This window comes from Oncorhynchus keta, chromosome 28 (genome assembly GCF_023373465.1).
Source record: "Oncorhynchus keta strain PuntledgeMale-10-30-2019 chromosome 28, Oket_V2, whole genome shotgun sequence".
NCBI lineage: Eukaryota > Metazoa > Chordata > Actinopteri > Salmoniformes > Salmonidae > Oncorhynchus > Oncorhynchus keta.
The window spans coordinates 54,301,653-54,326,873 of NC_068448.1; the positions used below are offsets into that span (position 1 = coordinate 54,301,653).

General features: G+C 45.4%; 1 protein-coding gene and 1 long non-coding RNA gene across 29 annotated transcripts in view; one reads left to right on the plus strand and one right to left on the minus strand.

Annotated features, from left to right (window-relative positions):
- Positions 1-1,583: 1,583 nt before the first annotated feature.
- Positions 1,584-25,221, minus strand: part of LOC118361564 (supervillin-like) — a 138,948-nt gene continuing 115,310 nt past the window's right edge. For 11 of the 23 annotated variants that reach the window (XM_052483281.1, XM_052483283.1, XM_052483267.1 and 8 more), the window contains 26 exons: positions 23,512-23,559; positions 22,738-22,815; positions 22,064-22,162; positions 20,911-21,076; positions 20,360-20,455; positions 19,220-19,306; positions 18,795-18,978; positions 18,422-18,594; positions 14,342-14,497; positions 12,912-13,048; positions 11,297-11,444; positions 10,879-11,024; positions 10,387-10,562; positions 9,592-9,742; positions 9,135-9,337; positions 7,696-7,778; positions 6,774-6,928; positions 6,589-6,694; positions 5,777-5,984; positions 5,339-5,472; positions 4,993-5,148; positions 4,671-4,814; positions 4,321-4,442; positions 3,904-4,059; positions 3,501-3,521; positions 1,584-3,116 (listed from right to left, as the gene is read on the minus strand). In XM_052483281.1, coding sequence (XP_052339241.1) covers positions 3,030-3,116; positions 3,501-3,521; positions 3,904-4,059; positions 4,321-4,442; positions 4,671-4,814; positions 4,993-5,148; positions 5,339-5,472; positions 5,777-5,984; positions 6,589-6,694; positions 6,774-6,928; positions 7,696-7,778; positions 9,135-9,337; positions 9,592-9,742; positions 10,387-10,562; positions 10,879-11,024; positions 11,297-11,444; positions 12,912-13,048; positions 14,342-14,497; positions 18,422-18,594; positions 18,795-18,978; positions 19,220-19,306; positions 20,360-20,455; positions 20,911-21,076; positions 22,064-22,162; positions 22,738-22,815; positions 23,512-23,559 — 3,420 coding nt within the window. In that variant the 3' untranslated portion in view covers positions 1,584-3,029. The remainder of the gene's footprint in view (positions 3,117-3,500; positions 3,522-3,903; positions 4,060-4,320; positions 4,443-4,670; positions 4,815-4,992; positions 5,149-5,338; positions 5,473-5,776; positions 5,985-6,588; positions 6,695-6,773; positions 6,929-7,695; positions 7,779-9,134; positions 9,338-9,591; positions 9,743-10,386; positions 10,563-10,878; positions 11,025-11,296; positions 11,445-12,911; positions 13,049-14,341; positions 14,498-18,421; positions 18,595-18,794; positions 18,979-19,219; positions 19,307-20,359; positions 20,456-20,910; positions 21,077-22,063; positions 22,163-22,737; positions 22,816-23,511; positions 23,560-25,221) is intronic. The other 12 variants (XM_052483286.1, XM_052483265.1, XM_052483263.1 and 9 more) reach the window with 11 other exon arrangements.
- On the plus strand, positions 14,516-18,396 carry LOC127912826 (uncharacterized). 6 transcript variants are annotated; one of them, XR_008083555.1, is made up of 6 exons: positions 14,516-14,944; positions 15,057-15,170; positions 15,227-15,625; positions 15,683-16,252; positions 16,310-16,480; positions 16,823-18,396. It is a non-coding gene; the product is annotated as an uncharacterized LOC127912826 (long non-coding RNA). The 6 variants fall into 6 exon arrangements; XR_008083559.1 differs by having other exon boundaries at positions 16,310-16,423; XR_008083558.1 differs by having other exon boundaries at positions 15,683-16,195.

A 25,221-nucleotide genomic window follows, 5' to 3' on the forward strand; every position in this document is an offset into this window, starting at 1 on the left:
ACTCTGGAGCAGTGGAAACGCTTTCTCTGGAGTGATGCATCGCGCTTCACCATCTGGCAGTCCAACGGGTTTGGAATTTTCCAGGAGAATCTACCTTCCCCAATGCATAGTGCCAACAACACAGTTTGGTGGAGGAGGAATAATGGTCTGAGGCTGTTTTACATGGTTCGGGCTAGGCCCCTGAGTTCCAGTGAAGGGAAATCTTATCGCAACAGCATACAATGACATTCTAGACAATTCTGTGCTTCCAACTTTGTGGCAACAGTTTGGGGAAGGCCCGTTCCTGTTTCAGCATGACAACATCCCCGTGCACAGAGGTCCATGCAGAAATGGTTTGTCGAGATCGGTGTGGAAGAACTTGACTGGCCTGCACAGAGCCCTGACCCCAACCCCATCAAACACCTTTGGGATGAATTGGAACTCCGACTGCAAGCCAGGCTTAATCGCCCATCATCAGTGTCCGACCTCACTAATGCTCTTGTGGCTGAATGGAATCAAGAACCCGCAGCAACGTTCCAACATTAATGAAAAGCCTTCCCAGAAGAGTGGAGGCTGTTATAGCAGCAATGTCATGTAGTGTATGTAGTCTGGAATAATAATATTTAATACAGAACCTCAACTTCACAGTAGGTAATTGAGGGTGTACTCCTCAGACCGCACTTTACTCAGTAACATCATTAGTTACATGGGCGAGCAAACTGATCACGACAAAAAGCGCAACATTTTCAGCACCCTGACTCAACAGCAACCCATGGATCCATCTGGGGGGGTTTCAGTAACACCCTCTTCATTGTAGAGGCGACAGGAGCAGAACTTAGTCTTTCAGCGCCCTCTGATGGAGGAAATGTGCAACATACCCTTCAATAAAGCATATCAACATATACAGAACAGAAACAGACGCAACATGCACCAATTCCAAATATTTGACTGAGTTCCAGTTCATATAAGGAAATCAGTCAATTGAAATAAAATATTTAGGCCCTAATCTATGGATTTCACATGACTGGGCAGGGTAGCAGTCATTGGTTTGGTGTGGGAGGGCATAGGCCCACCCACTGGGGAGCCAGGCTTAGCCAATCAAAATGAGTTTTGCACCACAAAAGGACTTTATTACAGACAGAAATACTCCAGTTCCATCAGCTGTCGAGGAGGCTGGCCTCAGATGATCCCGCAGTTGAAGAAGCCAGATGTGGAGGTCCTGGGCTGGCGTGGTTACACGTGGCCTGCAGTTGTGAGACCGATTGGATGTACTGCCAAATTCTCTAAAACTTTGGAGGCTGCTTCTAGTAGGGAGCATTAAATGATCTGGCAACAGCTCTGGTGGACATTCCTGCAGTCAGCATGCCAATTACACACTCCTTCAAAACTTGAGACATCTGTGGCATTGTGTTGCGTGACAAAACTGCACATTTTAGAGTGTCCTTTTGTCCCCAGTACAAGTTCACCTTTGTAATGATCGTGCGGTTTAATCATCAACCCCTGTCAGGTGGATGGATTATCTTGGTAAAATGAGAAATGCTCACTAACAGGGATGTAAACAGATTTGTGCGCAACATTGAGAAATAAGCTTTTTTTGCAAATGGAACATTTGAGATATTTTATTTCAGCTCATGAAACATGGAACCAACACTTTACAAGTTGTGTTTATATTTTTCTTCAGTATACATATCATACAGGTACTGGATATACACACGCATAAACATACACATGTTTTTTTTTATCTGAGAGAACAACGGACTGGACTTACCAGTTTGATGCTGCATGTCATTTTCAGGGTTTAGGCACTGTATGGAAGCATGTCCCCCCCCCCAAAATGGTACCCTATTTTGTGCACTACTTTTGACCAGGGCCCATAGGGTTCTCTACTCAAAAGCAGTGCATTATGAAAGGGACACAGTTACCATTTTGGGACATCCATTTAGACAAAATGTCCCATTTCAGGTGATAAAGAGGCGAAACAACTCAGATTTACTTTAAGTGTTTATTTCGCCAATAATACTTTATATCACAAAGGGAGTCTTTATAACACAGACTACTGTCTTCCTGTATATAAAGTGTACTTCAAAGCAAGGCACTATACATTGTTGAATTCAAATAGAAAGATCCTTCTGCCCTTCTCTTTTTATTTCTGTCAATTCATGCCTGTTAAATATAACACTTTTCTTCAATCTGAGCACCTGACCGATGCAGGACATCCTCATAGCAACAACAACAGATACAACAGAATGCACTAGATACAGGATTTCTTCAATAAAATGGCGACATGTAGTCTCTGGGCGGAAGGAGCATTACTGTCCTACTACTTAACATATGACAACCTCAACATGAATAACACAAACATTTATTTAATTTCTTAGCTCAACGACTGAATACTCGAAAGGCTTTTTATTCCTATTATATATGTCAATATAAATATAAATTATTTTTGGAAAGACAAACAGACGAAAGAAACCGCTTACAGAAAGAGTCTGTTTGGAGTGTGTCGAGCAGAGTGGCTTTCCTGCTCCCAGAACAACTGACAGACCCTGTATGGTTGATACTGTAAAGGCATGGTCACACACACACTGTAGATTTAACAAGCCGGGTGCTGACATTACATAAACATCCACTCAAGACTCCACACACACACACACACACACACACACACACACACACACACACACACACACCTCTGAACTATCCCCATTTATAATACAAATCAACAATGGCAACCAACAATACAAATTAAAGAAAAAAAGACTACAAGAGGCTTGCACACCTTCGCTGATCTTTCAATCCCTCCACCCACTGCATCTCTCCTCCTTCCTCCCTCCCTCCATCGTAGAGAAGGGTACTCAGAAGAGCCTGTTTCCAAGCTCTCTCCAGTCCAGAAGTGAAGGCGTTCTTGGTCAACCTACAGAGTTCTCAGTGGCGGGTCCTCGTTCCAATTCAGGCCAACGATGCACCTCAGCGACCGACCATCGCTTGCTGATGATGATGATGCTGCTGCTGCTGCTGCTATCCGGTGGTCAAGCGTTCTGTCCAACGTACTAAAACAATCCTTTGGCTTTCTTCACATTCACCTGCTTCCAGCCTGGCAACAGCTCGTACTCATCCCTTGACATCTCCAGCCCTTTCTGTGAACATTGTGAGCACACAATAAAGACGAAATCTACCAACCACCACAACAACTCCTATGTGAGATCACTTCAATGTGTGAGCTGCAAAAAAAAAATAAAAATCCATCATTCTTAGGCCACACCATGATCAGTGATCCAGTTCATCACTCCAGGAGCTTCCTGTATTGAAAATCCACACAGCTATTACATTGCGAGTGGAAACCGACCAAACCATGCAAGAGTGGTTCAGAGTGAGAGATTGTGTTGATCCACACACACAGTGAGGAGGGAGGTGAGACAGAAAGCAACACACAGGATTATGGGTGATCTAGTCCATCAGTCAAAGTGAGGATGCTGTGTACATGTCTGGGGGCAGCTGTGCTCTCAATTTAAAGAACTCACCTTCCCATAAGCCCCTACACCCTGGAAGGTGAAGTGAAGAGTTAAACACATGATGATGATGATGATGATGATAATAATAATAGTAATAATAATAATAGAGAGAGAGCGAGAGAGAGAGAGGAAGGAGGACACATTTACATAGACAAAGTTAAAGACTGAAAAAAAAGTTGGACTTTTATGGATTTTAGAGAGGTCCGTTTCAGACTAGTTTCCCTTCACTACCATTGCACAATGCTCAATTGTGGTCCATCGTCACGCACACATTGGAGAGGCTTCATTATTGTCCGCAAACTACACAGAACCACAGACTAAGTGGACATATAACATGACGGAGCCAAGGCACACCTAGAGAGAGAGAGCCGTCATAATTCTCCAGGGAGTTGGTGGTAGGTGGTGGCCTCACCTCAAAGTCATCATTGTCTAGGTAGATCTCCAGGCGTAAGGGGTCCACTCCCTCGGGTAAGGGCCGTGCCAGCAGGTCTGCCAGGGGGTAGGTGGTCTTACACAGCCGTGCCAACACGTCCTCTACCAGGATGATTTGGTTACACACCTCCGCCTCCTGGGACACACAGCGATATGAATAGAATGTCACGGTCGGTACACACACTTCTCAAATCAGTCCCATTGGGGTTGGCAGTAGCCTCGAGGCAGGCCAGTACCCCGATGGTTGCCAGGTTCGAAACATAGGTCAGCCCTATGTCTGAAATAAGCCATCAACAGGAGGAGTCGGTGTCAATGTAGAATCTAGTTCTAATGGCCATTGAGGTTTATTTAAGGTGGGTGCAATAGGTATGGGATGGGAGACAGCCAGGTGACCTACCCTTTCAGTGATCTCAGCGATGTCCTCCCTGTGTTCCCAGCAGGGGAACATGTTGGTGAAGGTTAGAGGTTCAAGTCCCGCATGGATCAGATAGGACTTGGGAGGCTTCTTCTCATTCTTCTCTGTGTGTGTGTGTGTGTGGAGGGGTAATGGTTAGTATCAAAACAATTCCACATTTCCCCCCTCTAGAGGACATGCCTAGAGCCACTAAGCCAACAGTAACACTATCTTATAAGAGCTTATTTGCTTTCTTTCTGCATCTTGTCTACCTTTCTCCATTATGTTTTTTTGAAAATGTGTCCGTTAAGCAGTGTAACTAACTACCACCTGACAGCTGTAGTGCCCAATACCTGTGCAGTACTGAAGCACCGTCTCCATGGCACACTTCCTGTCCGCGTCCCAGCGGATACGGGCAGAGCCGGGGCTCTCGCCATCCTGGGGCCACCAGCCCTGCCACAGGTACACCTCGTGGTGGTTGTCTACCAGGAACAGGCCTTCATGAAGAGGAAGTGATGTCAAAACAGGACTACAGGAAGTGACGCGGTGACGTACACACACGGACAGAGGTCAAACCTATGTGAATTGTAGCAGTACAGTCTCTGGTCATGCATTACCTATGTGTGTGTGTGTGTGTGTGTGTGTGTGTGTGTGTGTGTGTGTGTGTGTGTGTACCTGGTTGTGAGACATTGTAGAGGTCCTCCTGTAGGAAGGGCAGTGAGTTGACCGCCTCCGTTACTCTGGCTGGGTAGAAGACCTCCACAGCTAAGAACTCTCCAGACGTGCTGCTCAGCTGGTAGAGACGAGGGGTGAAGTTGAACTTCCCTGGATCTGGGGGTCAAAAGTTCATCCGATCACAACACTTTCCCATTCTAGTAATGCTATTTCCATGAGAGAATATACAACAGTCAAATTATTACAGTCTACTACCAAACGAATACATTGCAATTACTCCATTGGAATTCAACACCGAAGACAGATTGAAAGCATAGGCTTTCCGGTGCGCGCGATTCCCACTAACCTTGTATCATGCAGTCGTATGCCTTCCTATCTCTCCTCCCCAGAGCCTCCCAGAATCCCGTAGGCTCCGTCCCCTCGTCACACTCATGGATGGTCACCTTGCTGCTGCTGTGGAGCCCCGCCTCCAATGGACACCTGCAGACACACAGGCACATGGACCACTGCTACCATACTGATCGAAACACTTCTGACACCATTCTGAACACAGACTCATACAGAACATTGTGAAACTTACTCAAATTGATCAGCAATAATACAACTCTATACACTTCGAAACATTCCTGATCAATAATAGCTGCCCTTATATTGAGCCCTTTAACATCTCACATTGGCAGGGGATGCCCTGACCCCGAAAATCAACTGGACAGCAAAATATCTAGGACATAAAACACATCTTCTTATGCCTGCTGCATCTCGTTATGAATGTGTCACCGCTCACTGCTCTTTGATCTTGTTGGCGGTGGTGCTCCCCACGTCGCGGGTGTGGAGCTGAGCCTTGCAGCCGTGCCACAAGTACATGGTTGCCTTGGAGACACTGAGCAGTACCATAGAGGTGCGGGAGCGCAGGCTGCTGCAGTGACACGCTACCTCCAGCAGGTGGCCCTCCACAGGGACCTCACCGCGCACACAGTACAACCGCCAGTCATCTGATGGGGCAAGAGGGGTTAGAGGTCAGGTCAGACAGATAACATTTCTCTCTAGGATGAGAGAACAGCAGGAAACAAATGGGACATAAATCATGCATTTGGAGAAAAACATGTTTTCATGGGATCCATTGGTGTTCCACACCCAACATACTCTTTCAAACATGTCATCACACACACACACACACACACACACACACACACACACACACACACACACACACACAGAGAGAGAGAGAAAGAAAGAAGAAAAGAGTTAGATGATGACAGGAGGAAGGAGGATAGTATTGATGAGAAGGAGAGGTAAAGATGGTGAGAAAGTGGATGGTAAAGATTTACCATCTTAATTTGACCCTGCTCATCACAGCAGGATTATAACAGAAAATGTTAATGATGTGGATTATATTGAATGGACATTTTTGCAGGGGTTTTGACACGTACTTCGTTAGGGCAAATTTCAGGGGAAATTACAAACTTTAGAAGCCTTTTAAAATCAATTGAATACACTCCAATTAGCATTTCCCAGCGCCGCAGGAAAATCCTGCAACAACCGAGGGATTAAATGATAGCAGATCTGTACGTAATAAGTATGGACAGTGCAGCTTACTCTGAGAGTTCTCCTCCTCCTCTTCTCTCTTCCCTGCATGGACCACCATCCCTCCATTAAAGCACTGCAGGAAACATGGAGGCTCTTTCCCCTGCTGCACCTGGACCTGTAGGAGCAGAGGAGTGGTTACGCGCGTACGACACACACACACACACACACACACACACACACACACACACACACACCTGTGCTCCTCTCTCCTCGTCCAGTTCGACAGTCATCAGAGCGGACGTTCCCTTCTCGTTGACGGTAGAATTCCGTCCCTGCCAGAAGAAATAGGAACACTTCTCCTTCCCAGCTCCTGCGCTCCTCACCGCGTCCGGATTATGTCTCTTCCCAACTAAGGTCAGACAGACACACACACACACACACACACACGGATTCACAAAACGCCAATGAACAACTTCTCACATCATGAATAAACACCAGGGAGGACCCTATAAAACAGCTGTGATACTTCTGTCAAACCAATAAATGACGGGGTTTTGAGAATAATTTTTTTTTTTTGTAAAAAACAAAGCAGGGAGTTTTTGCAGTATTTCCAGTCTGTCTGCCTGTATCGGTGTCCTATGTACGGAAATGTTATACTCCATTGCTGTAGTCAGCTATCCTCTTCTGCAGCCCATACATAGACACTCTGTGCAGAAGAAAAGTAGCTGTACTGCTGCTAACCAGTAGAACTCATCCCAGCTTCTCATCTCCCCTTCTGTCCTACTAGAAATGACATTAATGGATTGTTTGTTTGAAGTCTGAAAGAACATGGATTCCTACAGCGAGCGAGGCTTTGGAACAGCACAGTCGGTGACTATGAGTTTAGTTAATGGTTAATTATTACCCTAACGTAGGGTGGGGGGGGTGGAAGAGAAGCAGGGAGGAAGGGTGACGGGGGCTCTCTTTTACATGGTCTTCACATGGAGAAGACGGGTGTTTAAAATCAAGGAGGATATGTCCCTCTGCTAAATAACGTAAAATCCCTACCTGCACTGCTTTAGGTGTGTCATCAGAGAGGGAATAAGCACGATGGAAAGAGGGACAACAGCAAAAGAGAGCATGCTCTATGGTGTGTGACAGTGTTGCGATGTCGCTCAACGGTGGCTCGAAACTAACCTGCGGTGCTCACCATGTACTTCCATTTCACCACGTACGTGTCTTCCTCATGGAACTGTCCGATACTCTGCTTGGGCAGCCGGCTGTAGGATAGAAGATAAACTTTATTTCACAGTAAACAAATTGACAACAGAATTTCAGCATGCTTATAGGGAAGGACACTCAACAAGCACAGCACTTACACAAATGACTGATTGGCTGAGAGAAATTGATGATAAAAAGATTGTGGGGGCTGTCTTGTTAGACTTCAGTGCAGTTTTGACATTATTGATCATAGTATGCTGCTGGAAAAACGTATTTCATGGCTTTACACCCCCTGCTATAATGTGGATAAAGAGCTACTTGTCTAACAGAACACAGAGGGTGTTCTTTAATGGAAACCTCTCAAATATAAACCAGCTAAAATCAGGAATTCCCCAGGGCAGCTGTTTAGGCCCCTTGCTTTTCTCAATTTTTACTAACGACATGCCACTGACTGAGTAAAGCCAGAGTGTAGCTAAGTAGCTAAGATGGGGAGAAGTCTGTCTATAATAAAGTGATGCTCTGCCTTCTTAACAACATCATCAACAAGGCAGTTCCTACAGGCCCTAGTTTTGTTGCACCTGGACTACTGTTCAGTCGTGTCGTCAGGTGCCACAAAAAATAACTTAGGGAAAATTGCAATTGGCTCAGAACGGCTGGCCCTTGGATGTACACAGAGAGCGAATATTAATAATTTGCATGCCAATCTCTCCTGGCTGAAAGTGGAGGAGAGATTGACTTCATCCCTACTTTAATTTATGAGCGGTTGAATGCACCGAGCCGTCTGTCTAAACAACTGGCACACAGCTCGGACACTCATGCATAAGACATGCCACAAGAGGTTTCTTCACAGTCCCCAAGTCCAGAACAGACTGTGGGAGGCACACAGTACTACATAGAGGCGTGACTACATGGAACTCTATTCCACATCAAGTGACTGATGCAAGCAGTAAAATTAGATTGGGAAATAAAAACACCTTATGGAACAGCGGGACTGTGAAGCAACAAACATTGGCACAGACACATGCATACAAACACACGATAACATACGCATTAGACAAACACATGGATTTAGTACTGTAAATATATGGTAGTGGTGGAGTAGGGGCCTGAGGGCACACAGTGTGTTTGGAAATCTGTGACTGTATGGCAATATCTTTTTAAATTGTATAAAGGGCCTTCAATTTGCTGGACCCAGGAAGCTGCTGCTTTGGCAGCAGATAATGGGGGTCCAGAATAAATACAAATACAGGAAAAATACACATTTCAGTGGATCACAACCCCACCACGACACACACATATTATGCATCCCAAATGGCATTGTATTCCCTATACAGTCCCTATAGGTCCTGGTCAAAAGTAGTGCACTATGTAGGGAATAGGGTGCCATTTGTATAGGGTGCTACACACCCACCCACCTGTAATCGAACTCTAGGATGTGCCATACGTCCACGGCAGTGGTGCTGATTTCAAAGTGCCTGCGGTCGTCCCCCGCCACAGGGCCGTAGCCCCGACCTACGTCCACCCCATCCAGCACCGTGCGCACCGGGGTCTGGAGTAACGGCAGCATCAAGGACGCATCGTAGGACCGCGTCGGATTCTGTTCCGAGCTCGGTTGCTCCTGGAAGGGAGGGGAAAGCGACAAAACGGGTTGAGGAAGCCATCGGGACGGTGAGATGTGTGTGGTGGAGGAGAGGGAGTAGAGGGGGAGATGGGGAATGGGGTGTTAGAACAGAGTGAGGTTTTGTTCCCTGTTGTCTAATAGTGTATCATTTGGCAAGTCTTATAAGGAATTCTTGAGAAGCTGCAGGATAAACACTGAAGAGGCGATGAACAAAAAAACAAAACTATTAAAAAAACTATTTGGCGCTGTACCTTGTGTTCGTTGAGGTGTTCGTGGCCGTTTTTGGTTGTGCCTTTCTTCTTGGAGTCTGTCCAGTCCAGGAACTTCTCCTTGAATAGGGTGGTCTCATTGTGTTGTGTCAACCTCCCAAATACAGCCCAGTCCGGACGACCCTGGCCTTTCCTGCACACCGCAGAGGGAGAGAGAGAGGAGAGGGAGAGAGAGAGGAGAGGTAGAGAGAGAGGAGAGGTAGAGAGAGAGGAGAGGGAGAGAGGTTTGGAGCCTTTTATATTCTATTTGACTAAACCTTTATTTTTCAAGGCAGGTCAGTTTGCAAATGGTTTGCAATGACCATCTGGCAAGTCTGTTATTAAAGACACCTACAAAAAAAACTGTCCATGGGCATAGAGGCAGGTTGTTTAGAGTAGAGAGGAGTGATGACATCCTGCCCATGTACGGCTTGTGTTCTGCTGAGCCTGGCCTTCGAGTTGTTTACACATACTGTAGTGGAATACTTAGCTAGGCTCTCCATAGTAGGGAGGTGCATGGCGTTATGGAGATGGCCCACCTGCGCTAACCGGAGCGGTTTTAATACAGACGGTTTGAAGTTACCTCGCAACTCAAGTAAAAGCCTAACCCTCACAGGGTCGTGGAATCACACTCTCAACCATACATGTAGAAATGGGTTACATTACAGTAAGTGCAACCTACATATCGGGATTTATTGTCAATACTGTGTATGTGAATCGGCTAGCTCACTGTACGGTTTGGCTTAGTGTGTGTGTGTGTGTGTGTGTGTGAGAGAGACAGAATGTGTGTACCAGTACCTGGGTATGAGTGAGTTGCACTCTCCAGGGTCCAGGGGGTTGATGTCACAGCAGGTGTAGTCGAAGGTTCCGTTCCACAGGTGTTTAGCCAGCTGGAAGGCTACTTTCCTCTGGGCCAGAGTCACCTCCTTACCGTGCCAGACATACACCTCACTGCCGAAGTCCAACACCAACACCTGCAGGCCAGGGGTCACAGAGAGGGGCAGTCAGCACCAGTACAATGATGTACTTTCACTTTCAGCTCAAAATGGGCATTTGAAAGTGAGGAACTCACCAGGTCAGAGTAGTGTACCTGTCACTGTCTAAATCTTAACTTAGGAGATACAGCAGTCTGATCAACCAGGTTTCTTTTTCCATCTCATAAGGTGAATGCACCAATTTTGCTAAATGACTTAAATGTAAATGTAAATCTCGGTCTTCACTTGATTGGAATCAGATTGAAAATCTATATCCTCATACCAAACAATGTTAGTAGTAGAAGTAATGTCTAACCTGTTTGGGGCTGAGCAGAGTGCATCGGGGAACCTTCCCCCAGAAATCGTCATCGGGGACCAGTTTGTCATCCACTAGGCGGTAGATGCAGTTGGTTTCTACGATGGCGCTCTCATACAGCTCATCCTCGTCTGGCGTCCCCGCGGCTACAGGAAGGACACAGGAAGTGTTAAAAACTGATGATGCTTTCAAGGAATAACTGGGAATCATTTGTGGGAAACATTTCAGTTGAGGGGACCCATAACACAAAATAAAATAAACTTAACTACATAGCCATGAATGTATCAAGCAAAAAGGGACCCCAAAACATGACTGATTGAAATATGTTTGCCAAACTAACCGACAGTTTGCCGTATACTGGTAGCTGGTAGGTAAAATGTTAATTCCAGTTATAACCCATTAACTACTTCATCCTTACACTGGTAGCTGGCCTGTCCGCCCAGAATCTTCCAAAACTCCTTGGCAGCATAGCTGTGTGTGTTGATGCCCTCCTCGATCAGCTCTACATAGTTGGCACGGCAACCCAGATCTCTCTTGGTCTGAACGAACTGGGCCAACTCAGCAGCCTGAGAAGGGGAAGACAGAAACGAAGCAAATGGTTAATTCTCAGCCCAAATCAAGTGCAATTCATTGTGCTACATATTTAGTAGCTCAATGATTCTTGAAAGGGACCATCTCTTTTTTCTCCCACAAATATTTGTCTTAATATTTACATTTGAAATATATATTTTGACAGTTCAAGCATATGTCGCAGAACAGGGATGAAAATATTTCAGAATATTAATGACGGCGATACTCAAATACATTTTTGCCTCTAAAAATAAAAGATCAATACAAACATTTGTAAAATACGGAAAATTGTTCATTTGAAAATCCCCACTAAAAACATAAGTACTCCAATCAGATCTTTCAGCACTGACGGAGTGGAATACGCAGTAGCAATTGAGTTATTCCTTAGTTGATTTGACCCTAAAACTTAATTAAAATGAAACATATTTGATATTTCAACCAAAATGCATATTCTATCAGGCAGATCGAGTTGACAGATCACGGTTGTGACCATGGCGAGTCCAATATCTTTTGTTTAAATCTATCAAAAGTAGAGAACTTTCCAGACCATCAGTGGTCTTGTTGGACTACATGTAATGAGGACATGAACAAGGGGTCCTTATGGTATAGCTGACCCTTTGCATTCCTGATTCATTTAGGATTTTAGACTCATCTCAGGACACATCTTTTAGGAATCACAGTTTTGGGAGAAATATTATTTAAAGTCAGAGGGATAATGCAAGAAACTACATATGATTATTTTTCAGTTAATATCCCATTACTTATTGGTAGAGTTTGAAATTGGAATATTTTTCTCCGGACAAGGGCATTTCCAGGCATATAAATTAATCATATTTTGAAAATTAAATGTAATTTTTAAGCTCAAATAATGCTACAAAATAATTTGTTTAAAAAATATATAAAATAAAAATGTCCCTGCCGCACAAGGATTTGATCTATTAAGAGTGAGGTGAAAAGATGTCATCTTAAAAAGCATATCCTGAGATAAACATCATACGCAAGTGTTGTGAACAAACCCCCATTGGGTTTTTATAGTCTGAATGATCTTTTTTTTTAAAGAATTTCAGAATCAGGTCAGTTTTCTTTCTGGCCAATCAGAGCTAAGAGTCTGTTTGAAACAATAGCTGTAGGTCTGCGTTTGTGTCTCAGTGAGATGCTTCCTGTTAGGGCAGCTGTTCTCCCCTCACACACACCACTTCCTGTGTTGCTACGCCAACGCTACTTCCTCCCAAGGCCGGGTTTACTTCCTGCACGTGACTTGAAGCAGCACACGCCTAATATTTACAGACCTTTAAAACCCACTGACAGGGTTACACGCGTTCATCTGAGCATACCTACACAACGCTAACACTGTGTGGACAGCACTGCTTACAATTACGTGTAACCTATGACAATGTGAGTGTATTTGATGCGTTTGTGATATGTACAGCTGCTGAACACAGCAACAAGATCAACAGACTTGCCTTAGCCTTCTCGATGACATTGGCGAACTCTCCAGTCCAGACAAAGCAGTGATGAGGAGTGATGAGCAGAAAGCAATCCCCGCTGTTCAGAGAGGACGCTCTGGGCTCCACTAGTCTGGTCTGGACGTGCCGTCGGCCTGGTTAATATAACAGACGGACACGGATAGATATGGTATATTAGTGGTCGTTTTGATTTTGAATGGAAGACGCAGTTAAGAATACACTACTTTATACATGAAGATTGTGTCCATAACTGTTTATTGGATTTTGTTTGCCATGGGGTAGAGAGAGGTGACCTGGGTAACATGATTAAGCACCACAGCTGCGTGAACGTGGTGTGGAGGCCTAAAGGAACCAAAATAACTAACTACAACAAACACAGTCTGTTTTTAAAATATCCTCTGAAAAGGAAAGGACTCCCTGGAAGAGCATCCTTCGTGGCTTTGGGTAGAAATGCCAATTAGGCTATTTTCCTCTGTGGACCTCGGCAGCACTAGGAAATGGGTTACTGTTGGGACAGATACTGTATGCCTTGTTGGGACAGATACTGTATGCCTGACCCACATGCAATAAGTGGCAAATTGGCACAATACACACAACCGTTTCTTCCTTCCCCAGACTAAAAAACTACCAGAACAAAATAATAAGCTAATTTAGACGATTAGCGTGCCGCAGTCAGACAAAGGAAGCACAACCAATTCCCTATACAATGGGTTACTTTTAACCAGGGCCCGTAGGGCTCTGATGAAAAGTAGTGCACGACATTGGGAATGTTTTGTTGCTTACTGTTCTGGATGGTTAGCCTTAGCATGCTCGTTACAGGCTACAGTGTGCCTCACCCGCGATTCACGGAAGACGGAGGGAGGTCTTTCCTCGTCGGTCTATTCCAGGAGGCTGCTCTCACTATCGGGTCTAATCTAGGCCATACGGCATCCCAAAACGGCACCCTACTTCCTACATAGTGCACTAGTCAAAAGTAGTGCACTATACATAGGGAATAGGGAGCGATTTGAGACACAACCCAAGAAATGGGTCTCCTTAATGTGACGGTGAGGTGAGAGAACGCGCTGCCTTCCTTCTTTGTGAAGGTAAACCATCATCAGTATGCCGCAGATAAATGAGTACTATTGGAAGCGCTTGTTGTGAAATACTGTCAGAGGGACTGTTATGCACAATGTATTTGGGATTCCAGCTTAGCGCTTAGCCTATTACACTGTTCCGTTTAGCATTGTTGATATGCATGTCTCTCCTAAGAACTACTAGCAGATGGTGGTGGGTGGTTAAAAGGTGAAAGCAGCATTCATGTCACCATCTAATCATCTCTTTTCAGAGGTGGGGGGGGTGGGGGGTGCAGCCAACCACATTCTTTCCCTGGGTTTCTTATCATGACTGATCCCAGAGTGAGGCGAGAGGTCATCTGTCCGTCTCACCTTTGACCTGCATGAGCATGAGTTTCTTGTAGGGCACGGCGCTGTTGTTGGACATCTGCTCGGAGATGTTGACGCTCCGCAGGTTAACGCTGCTAAAATTCTCTTTACTGGCCAGCCCAGCCAGAGCCACCTCAGAGAATCCACTGTTCTTACACACTGGAACAGAGATGGACCCGTCGGTTAGAGGAGTTATACACAGAAGACATACACCGAGTGTACAAAACATTATGAACAGCTCTTTACATGACAAAGATTGGCCAGGTGAAAGCTATGATCCCTTACTGATGTCAACCAGTGTAGATGAAGGGGAGGGGACAGGTTAAAGCTATGATCCCTTATTGATGTCAACCAGTGTAGATGAAGGGGAGGGGACAGGTTAAAGCTATGATCCCTTATTGATGTCAACCAGTGTAGATGAAGGGGAGGGGACAGGTTAAAGCTATGATCCCTTATTGATGTCAACCAGTGTAGATGAAGGGGAGGGGACAGGTTAAAGCTATGATCCCTTATTGATGTCAACCAGTGTAGATGAAGGGGAGGGGACAGGTTAAAGCTATGATCCCTTATTGATGTCAACCAGTGTAGATGAAGGGGAGGGGACAGGTTAAAGCTATGATCCCTTATTGATGTCAACCAGTGTAGATGAAGGGAGGGGACAGGTTAAAGCTATGATCCCTTATTGATGTCAACCAGTGTAGATGAAGGGAGGGGACAGGTTAAAGCTATGATCCCTTATTGATGTCAACCAGTGTAGATGAAGGGGAGGGGACAGGTTAAAGCTATGATCCCTTATTGATGTCAACCAGTGTAGATGAAGGGGAGGGGACAGGTTAAAGCTATGATCCCTTATTGATGTCAACCAGTGTAGATGAAGGGAGGGGACAGGTTAAAGCTATGATCCCTTATTGATGTCAACCAGTGTAGATGAAGGGGAGGGGACAGGTTAAAGCTATGATCCCTTATTGATGTCAACCAGTGTAGATGAAGGGGAGGGGACAGGTTAAAGCTATGATCCCTTATTGATGTCAACCAGTGTAGATGAAGGGGAGGGGACAGGTTAAAGCTATGATCCCTTATTGATGTCAACCAGTGTAGATGAAGGGGAGGGGACAGGTTAAAGCTATGATCCCTTATTGATGTCAACCAGTGTAGATGAAGGGGAGGGGACAGGTTAAAGCTATGATCCCTTATTGATGTCAACCAGTGTAGATGAAGGGGAGGGGACAGGTTAAAGCTATGATCCCTTATTGATGTCAACCAGTGTAGATGAAGGGGAGGGGACAGGTTAAAGCTATAATCCCTTATTGATGTCAACCAGTGTAGATGAAGGGGAGGGGACAGGTTAAAGCTATGATCCCTTATTGATGTCAACCAGTGTAGATGAAGGGGAGGGGACAGGTTAAAGCTATGATCCCTTATTGATGTCAACCAGTGTAGATGAAGGGGAGGGGACAGGTTAAAGCTATGATCCCTTATTGATGTCAACCAGTGTAGATGAAGGGGAGGGGACAGGTTAAAGCTATGATCCCTTATTGATGTCAACCAGTGTAGATGAAGGGGAGGGGACAGGTTAAAGCTATGATCCCTTATTGATGTCAACCAGTGTAGATGAAGGGGAGGGGACAGGTTAAAGCTATGATCCCTTATTGATGTCAACCAGTGTAGATGAAGGGGAGGGGACAGGTTAAAGCTATGATCCCTTATTGATGTCAACCAGTGTAGATGAAGGGGAGGGGACAGGTTAAAGCTATGATCCCTTATTGATGTCAACCAGTGTAGATGAAGGGGAGGGGACAGGTTAAAGCTATGATCCCTTATTGATGTCAACCAGTGTAGATGAAGGGGAGGGGACAGGTTAAAGCTATGATCCCTTATTGATGTCAACCAGTGTAGATGAAGGGGAGGGGACAGGTTAAAGCTATGATCCCTTATTGATGTCAACCAGTGCAGATGAAGGGGAGGGGACAGGTTAAAGCTATGATCCCTTATTGATGTCAACCAGTGTAGATGAAGGGGAGGGGACAGGTTAAAGCTATGATCCCTTATTGATGTCAACCAGTGTAGATGAAGGGGAGGGGACAGGTTAAAGCTATGATCCCTTATTGATGTCAACCAGTGTAGATGAAGGGGAGGGGACAGGTTAAAGTTATGATCCCTTATTGATGTCAACCAGTGCAGATGAAGGGGAGGGGACAGGTTAAAGCTATGATCCCTTACTGATGTCAACCAGTGTAGATGAAGGGGAGGGGACAGGTTAAAGTTATGATCCCTTATTGATGTCAACCAGTGTAGATGAAGGGGAGGGGACAGGTTAAAGCTATGATCCCTTACTGATGTCAACCAGTGTAGATGAAGGGGAGGGGACAGGTTAAAGCTATGATCCCTTACTGATGTCAACCAGTGTAGATGAAGGGGAGGGGACAGGTTAAAGCTATGATCCCTTACTGATGTCAACCAGTGTAGATGAAGGGGAGGGGACAGGTTAAAGCTATGATCCCTTATTGATGTCAACCAGTGTAGATGAAGGGGAGGGGACAGGTTAAAGCTATGATCCCTTATTGATGTCAACCAGTGTAGATGAAGGGGAGGGGACAGGTTAAAGCTATGATCCCTTATTGATGTCAACCAGTGTAGATGAAGGGGAGGGGACAGGTTAAAGCTATGATCCCTTATTGATGTCAACCAGTGTAGATGAAGGGGAGGGGACAGGTTAAAGAAGGATTGAGACATGAACTGTGTATGTGTGCCATTCAGAAGGCAAAGTTCCTTTGAACGGGTATGGCAGTGGGTACCAGGCGCACCGGTTTGAGTGTATCAAGAACAGCAACGCTGCCGGGTTTTTCCACACTCAACAGTCTCCCCGGTGTATCAAGAACAGCAACGCTGCCGGGTTTTTCCACACTCAACAGTCTCCCCGGTGTATCAAGAATGGTCTACCACCCAAAGGACATCTAGACATCTAACTGTGGGAAGCATTGGAGTGAACACAGGCCAGCATGCCCTGACGAATTGAAGCTGTTCTGAGTAAAAAAAAACAGTTGCAGCTCAAACTTAGGAAGATGTTCCTAATGTTTTGTACACAGTGTAACACACACACACAGTGCCACCTCTGAGAAACCAGAGTTCTTATTCACTGGAATACAGAGAGATCGAGTAGGAGATATATAGATGCATCATATACACAGTAGACTTATAAACACACATATTGTACATTACACACCGAGACCAACTGCACACACACACACACAATACAGCTGAAGACTTTATAAATACTCAAATGTAATGAGATTAAAGGCAACACAATACTCTCGACCCTGAAATAGAAGAGTGTTCCTAACGTTATTAGAACAAACCCCAGAACCTTTCAGGGCCCCCGGTCTCATGGCGTGTGTTTATTATTCTCCTATGAGATGGGAAGAGGAAGTTGCGAGTAACGAGTCTTTCAGTTTTGTAGCTTCAGTGACGCTGTTATCCCCGACACAGCCCGCTGCAGAAGTTACCCTACTCACAATGGTAGAAAAACAACAGTCAACTTTTGAGGAGCGCTTTGAACAATACCAGGAAACGAGGCTGCGTACCAAATGTCTATGGGCCCTGGTCAAAAGTAGTGCACTCTGGAGGGAATAGGGTGCCACTTGGGATGCAGCCAATGCGTTTAAATGCAGGTCCCCTTTTACAGCTTTTACGTCCTAGGATCCATTGTGTTGAACGTATTTATAGGACAGAACTACAAGGCCTGATTTGAATCAGTTCAAGCAGTGTAGTTTCGGGAGCAGTTAGGAATATAGACATTGAAAGTGTGCTCTGGAGAGCTGGCTGTCGTGGGAGGTAAAGGAGAACACTTTCCCATAGTGCTGTTGTGATAACGTGCGTGCCAGTCACGCATGTTGTAGAACAGCCTCCCATAGCACTACAAAGTCCACAAGCCACCTCTGCATAGCCTGGATTTAACTTCATTTACAACCGAAACGCCGGGCTTCTTTTTTTCCCTTCATCTTCACAGACAGCTGAACCTCTTGCCAAACCTGCCCTCATTCCAGAACCACTAGCAATGACCTAGGCTACGGGTTGTTGACTCACTCTTCTCCTCCTTCATCCTCTTGCTCTCCAGCAGGCCGATGTTGAGTCTCTGCTCCGTGTACTCTTGTCTGATGTCGTCTCTGGCCGCCAGCATCTTCAGTGGGTTCCTGGACGACTGGACGTTGCGCACAGGACGCACGGACCGCTTGTGCTGCACCATGGCGGAGGTCAGCCTAGGGAGGGGAAAGGAGAGAGGTCAGAGTTCAACAGGAAGCAGGTGCCGGGTTTTTACATTACATTACATTTAAGTCATTTAGCAGACGCTCTTATCCAGAGCGACTTACAAAGTTGACTAAACCCTGACCTCTGCACTGTGTGTGTGTGTGTGTGTGTGTGTGTGTGTGTGTGTGTGTGTGTGTGTGTGTGTGCTTACTTGGGCATCTGTGTACCACCGAAAATGTCGTCAAAGTCATCGTTGATGTCCACCTTGCTGTTCATGTTCAGGGGCATCTCAGCCACTTGGCGGTAGAACTTATCAAACATCTCATCATCCAAGTTCATGACCTCTTTGACCGTCTTCTCCGTCACCGTGATGGTGGACTCCCGCAGGCCGCCCACTGACGGGGACAACACGGAAGACGGGTTATCTTAGGCCTCAAAAGAGAGACAGTCGGTGCAAATTCGTGCTTCTCCCCCTTGGCCCTAACTCTTTCATGTTTGCAGATCTGAAGGGTCTGGATAGGTATGAGCAGTGTAGAGGTGGAGCTTCCTCCATATTGCTTCCACCTTCCAGACCAGCAATCATCACAGGGTTAGGGTCAAGGGGGAGGGGCGTGTATACTAGAACAAAACACTGACCTTTACTGTTCAACCTGCCCAGGAAAGACTCCAGCTTATCCAACTTCCGGTCTGACTCCAAGTTCATGTCCGGTTTTGCCTCGATCTCTGCAAAGCAACATAATAGTACAGCAATTACTCTGAATGGCGAGTGACAGACGTCTACACTTAGTCACTGTCCCAAATGGCACCCCTAGTCCCTATATAGTGCACATCCTTTGACCAGAGTGTGCATTTAAATTAATTTAGAAGAGATCCATCCATAGAAAAATGTCAATCACATGCCCCAGAAATGTGTCAACCTGGAAGTGTGTGTTGATTGCAATGAAGTTGAACTCTCTCATGCAGAAATGGTTTTTAGTCAGTGAGGACAACCAAATACTATCCCAGGGTTTACATTCCATTAGACATTGGTTGCCAGACAGAATTAGGACGATCAGTCACACCAATAACTACTGTCGCTATAGTGATTACACGCGCCGTTTAGAAGACGCACCATGCACACAACAAAGGCAGCATACAACAGCAAAATCATTTTGAAAACACCTTCAGGTTCAGATATTTCCTTGATTTCTCAGAAAAGGAAAAATCAAAGTTGACTGATTATAGCCAGCTGTCAACATCGGGAAAAATGGATTACGTTTTGTAGGTCAGTCCTAAGTTAATTGGTACATAGAGTAGTTTTGTAGTGATGGGATAAAGTTAAGTGCTTATTGACTTTTCAATAACAAGGATGGGATAAACAAGTCTCCTACAGATTTCGTTCATGGTGTTTACACTGGGACGGCATGTGTCTAATGACAGTTAAGGACACAACCCAGTCACAACCGTTTACCCCAAACGACACAACCCAGTCACAACCGCTTACCCCACACAGCAAGGTGACTCAGACCCTCCATGTCATGACTAGGGCCTAGTAAATGAATAAGGCGAGGCCTCACATGGCGGACAAAGAGAGACACAGCAGAGAGGAGAGAGGTTCTTGCAGAATTATGATTTATATATCCCCTTCTCACTGTGAACTCGTTCAGCCCTCGTCAAGCGTTTGAAAGCTTGGACTGGTCTAATAAACATGCCAAACTATCCATCTTCACCAATCCGATGCTTTTAAATGAATCAGTGCAAGTGAATGAGTGCACACAGCCAAATTGGGCTACTGACCTTCTAGAGGCTTGGAGATGGCAGGAGTGGTGTTCTTGGGTTTGGAGAGGAGAGACATGACAGGGCTGTTGATGAGAGCTGAAGGAGAAGCCAGACCTGAAACAGACACATAATATAAAATGGGATGTTCCACTACGTAAAACAACCGATGAGAAGGAGTAAATAAGGGAGTGACTGGGGACAGGAAACACGTCTGTCTGACGGGTACCACACCTAATGTAGGTCATACTGCTAATTGGATTGTAGGGGGTCCATTAAAGAACTTCCTGCACGAGTGAAAAAAAAAAAAAAAAAAGAAAATTACAAATTTAAATGGTCATACAGCATTAACACCGGATAGGTGCAGTGAAATGTGTTTTACAACTGCCTGAGTGAAAAAAGGAACGGCAGGATTATATGGAATGGGTGTAACAGGAGTGGGAATTGACGCCGTAGACCACTTTCTACCTACTGGCTACACAAACCCCAGCTCTGCGGATGCGTGATCGTATATGCACGCACGTGTTTTGCCGCCGGGGGGGTGTATCATACAGCATTAGATGACCCCTGACCTTTCTTGACCATGCGTGCGGCCACGGTGAACTGCGTGGAGTCGTTGGCAGCCCCAAGGCCCTTGGACTTCCAGGCCTCCTCTCGGGCCACGATCAGCTGTTTCCTCTCCTGGATAGACATGTCTATACGGCGGCTCTGGGTCTCCTCTCCTCCTCCCATCCTCTGCTAGGAGAACACACACACACACACACACACACACATACACACACGAGGTTACGGGGATGTGAAGCACGGGTTGTGTCCCAAATGGCTCCCTATTGTGCACTACTATTGATGGACCTTGGTCTAAAATAGTGCGCCATTCAGTGAGGTGAAATGTTCAGAACTTTGAAGATGGTACTACACCACAACCCCCACAGATATGACTAACTAATAGATCATCTCCATTCCACTAACTGTCGCAAACCACTGAACAACATCAAACAACGCCCTTGGCTCAGAGTGGCCGACATACTCGCATGCCTCCGCATTCAAATAAATGCCTGGCGTCTACTCTCGCAGATCCACCTTTAGAAAACGGCCTTCACCATCACACGAATGGACCGGTTTGACAGAGAGAAGTGAGAGAATGTAGATGGTGGATGGACGGCAGGAATGCACAACACTCATTTACTGTTCATCTACTGTAGGAGAACCCAATCACCACAGAAGCACGGGAGTTGGAAGACGTCACGACCAGCACAACACAAAGCGTCACAGGCATGTCGAGAACACACACATTTTCACCTGTTAGAATAGTTTTTCAACCACACAAATGCTAACATACGCAAAAAGATCATTTACCATAAGTATACACACACACACACACACACACACACACACACACACACAGACAGACATCCTCAAACAAGGGTCCCCTAGACACCAATATTCTGTAGCCAACATCCAAGTTCTGTATCTGTCCATACACTAAACCTACTTTATGTGTGACCGTGCACAGCAGTCCTTTGCGTATGACCGCAGGTCTACCTGCGAGTGTGTGTGTATGTGTGTGTGTGTGTGTCACAAATAACACCCTATTCCCTACATAATGCACTACTTTTAACCATGGCCCCTCACTCTGGTCAAAAGCAGTGCACTACATAGGGAATAAGGTTGCCATTTGGGACGCAGCCTGTGACTGTTGACTACTGGAGTGGGTGAATGTGTCACCTTCCGTCTCCAGGGGTGCCTCTCATCCCTAGCCATAGAGGGACTGGTCACTGTGGACGTGGGGGGGCTGAAGATGCTCGACATGGGGGGGCTGGTAGCCTTCATGTGACCGGGAAGATGGGTGATGGGAGGAGGAAAGGAAGAACAGAGGAAGGAAAGAAGAGGGGGTGAAATGAGAGGAAAGATTGAAGGGCAGAGGATGCAGCCTAAAAATTTTTAAAAGAGCTAGCCAGAAGCCGCGCCAAGAGGTGTGACATTTCATCTCGCCATCACCATGACGCGTCAACGTCACTACAACGCCTCCAGACGCACGGCTAGCAACTCTAGGAGCAAGAACAACTCTGGAGAGTCCTAGAACTCCAGGGTAGCGGATTTAACAGGAGAGTTGGAGCAGAAAACAGGCAGAGGCATTTTCTGGGAGAGGATACAGTGGATATAGTGAACATGCCTTCATAAAGGAGATGAGCTCACCATGGTAAGATACTGTATGCCTACAGACGCATCATGATCTTTGGCATAGATACTTAGTAATAAGCACGTTATGGCAAACTAACACTATCTGCATAGAGGCTTTAACAGCTTAACAACAACTGCTGCTCAGACCAGCAGGGAGCGAGGTTGGCTATGCAAGCAGGTACAGTATGAAGGCCATCACACTGGATGCATGGTCTCACCTGGCTGTACTGATCGACACTTAGATCCCCGTCAGGGAGATCAGGAGGAGGAGAGAAAGGGGTGGAAAAGACCGGCTCCTATTGAGGGAGGGACAGGGAAGACAGACAGGTTCCCACAGATGGACAGAAAGGACATAATCAACGACAGAGGGGAATAAACAGTAGATGGGGGAAGAAAAAACAGTGATACCTCCAACCTTGTGTTTTACAGATGTGTAATTTGACAGTGGTTTGTAAATATGGGAATCGCCGTCATAGCTTGCACGCACACCTTCATCCAACACATTCAAATGTCACGCAGTTTATACATTTGGGTTTAATGGCTGTATGGACAGGGAATACGGGTTTCAGCATGAAATCACCACTTATCTCACACACACACACACACACACACACACACACACACACACACACACACGATGAGACAGCCTTGAGACTCGAAGCTACAGCATCAACCACAGTTAATAAGACACCTGATGAGCGGCAGGACTGAATTAGAGCAGGCCACTCACACCACGGTATTAAATAGAAAAACTGATTGGGTATATTTCCCCAAATTCCCAGGGTTTCAAGGAATCCCAGTTGGAAGGGTCCCGGGATTCAGGCGGGAATAAGCAGGAAGCCCAGGAATCCTCCAACCGGGATTTCAGAGAAAAGATGAGAACTTTGAGAATTTACCGGAACGTTGCAACCCTTCACCCGTAAAAGCACCACTAGTAGTGTATAACAACGCCAGGGTGTGTGTTCGTGGGGAACCCAACACACCGGTCTTACCCAGAGCTGATCAGACACAGCCAACTCATCGATCATCATCCCTTCCTCCTATAGAAACACAGCAGGGAGAAAAGAAAAAGGAACAGTGTTCTTTTCCGGTAGACTAGGTTGTCATCCGCATGGCTGACCCAGAACGTCAACCGCTCTCCCTCACCCTCCTAAAACCGTCACCGATCTTTGGATTACGGAGAGGTGGAATTTGAAACGCACACTATATTCCAGCAGGTGTCATTCAAACAAAGTTTGTAGGATCAACACTCTTTCTCCCCCCCCACCCACTTTCAGTCCCTGATGTTGCTTTTCTTAGCTGTACTTTTAAGCATTTTAAAGCAGTGACTCAGTGTAGCTCAAACTCTTAATAGGCACGGACCAATTACATTCCAGATTATAATCTCATGAAAGAGGATGTTTCTCCCTACTCTCTCCAATTCCTACTGTACTGTAGGCTACAGTACATCTCCTTTGATCTCGGAAGGGAGGTGGTCTTGAGCTCACTGGCCAGGCTGAACGAGAGGATAAAACCATTAAAAAAAAACTAGTTTTTAAAAAGAGCGAAAAACGAAAACATCCATCCTTCCTCTGGATTTCCTTTGAAGCCCTAAACGTGGTCTGTTTTAGTTGATTCACTACTCGTTTCACTTCTAAGCTTTGGTCTCAACTTTATACATTTAGTTTCTTCGGTGTTCTTCGTTTAATCTACAGAGGTAAAAGACCAGGGTGTGTAACCAATTCAGCATCTCAGAGTAAGCGATCTGATCTAGGATCAGCCCCCCCCCCCCGTCCATGTAATCTTATTTATTGTGATTTAAAAAGGAAAACTGATCCTACATCAACACTTCTACTTTGAGATACTTCATGGATACGGACGCAGGCATTAAAAACCTTCTTTTGGTTTCATAATCATTATTATCTTTTTGTAAAACATCCTTTCAGGGCGTAATGATTTGACAAGAGCAGTGTGCATTTCTTTCTGGTTTGGTGTCATCGCATGTGGAAAACCGGGAAATATTCTCATTCGGTTATCGTCAATAAACACTCGTGTTACGACAAAAGCTGAGAAAACATGGATTGGGTGAGCCAAAACATGGTTTGTCTGCTTGCATGGACGGAAAGGGGACAGATAAGGTTGTGAATAGTTCTAAAAAAAAAAAAAAAAAAACTGAGAGGTATGTGGAAAAATCACCAACCCCCACCCTTTAAAAAACACTCACATAACAGAACTACAGTGCGCATGCAGAGATTGAAATAAAGGTTTATTTTAGATGGGAAAAAAAGACATGCAAAACACAAAGACAAATAGACAGTAGGAGAAGTTACATAGAACATGCACTGATTACAGAACGGCTAAAGACGAGACACGCATGCAGGTCTGAAAGAAAACGGTAGACAAACGAAAGGTTCAAAATGACAGAATTCGATTCATAAATGTGCAAAACTAGAAAGCACATGTCTGCCATATCAATGAATACATTTCCTTGATATCGCGACAGGAAGTTCTCTTGGCTAGAAAACCTGATTTAGGGAAACTATGCCAACCTTACATATAGAAATCTGGTCTTCTAAGTACTACATTCACTTGAAAACAACGGTACAATGTCTTCAGAATACACACGGTGACCTAGCAACTCAGACAACTTAGGTGTTAATACAGTAGTACATATACTATACCTGAGTAATCACCAATGACTATCATATTTGAGTGTAAGTGCA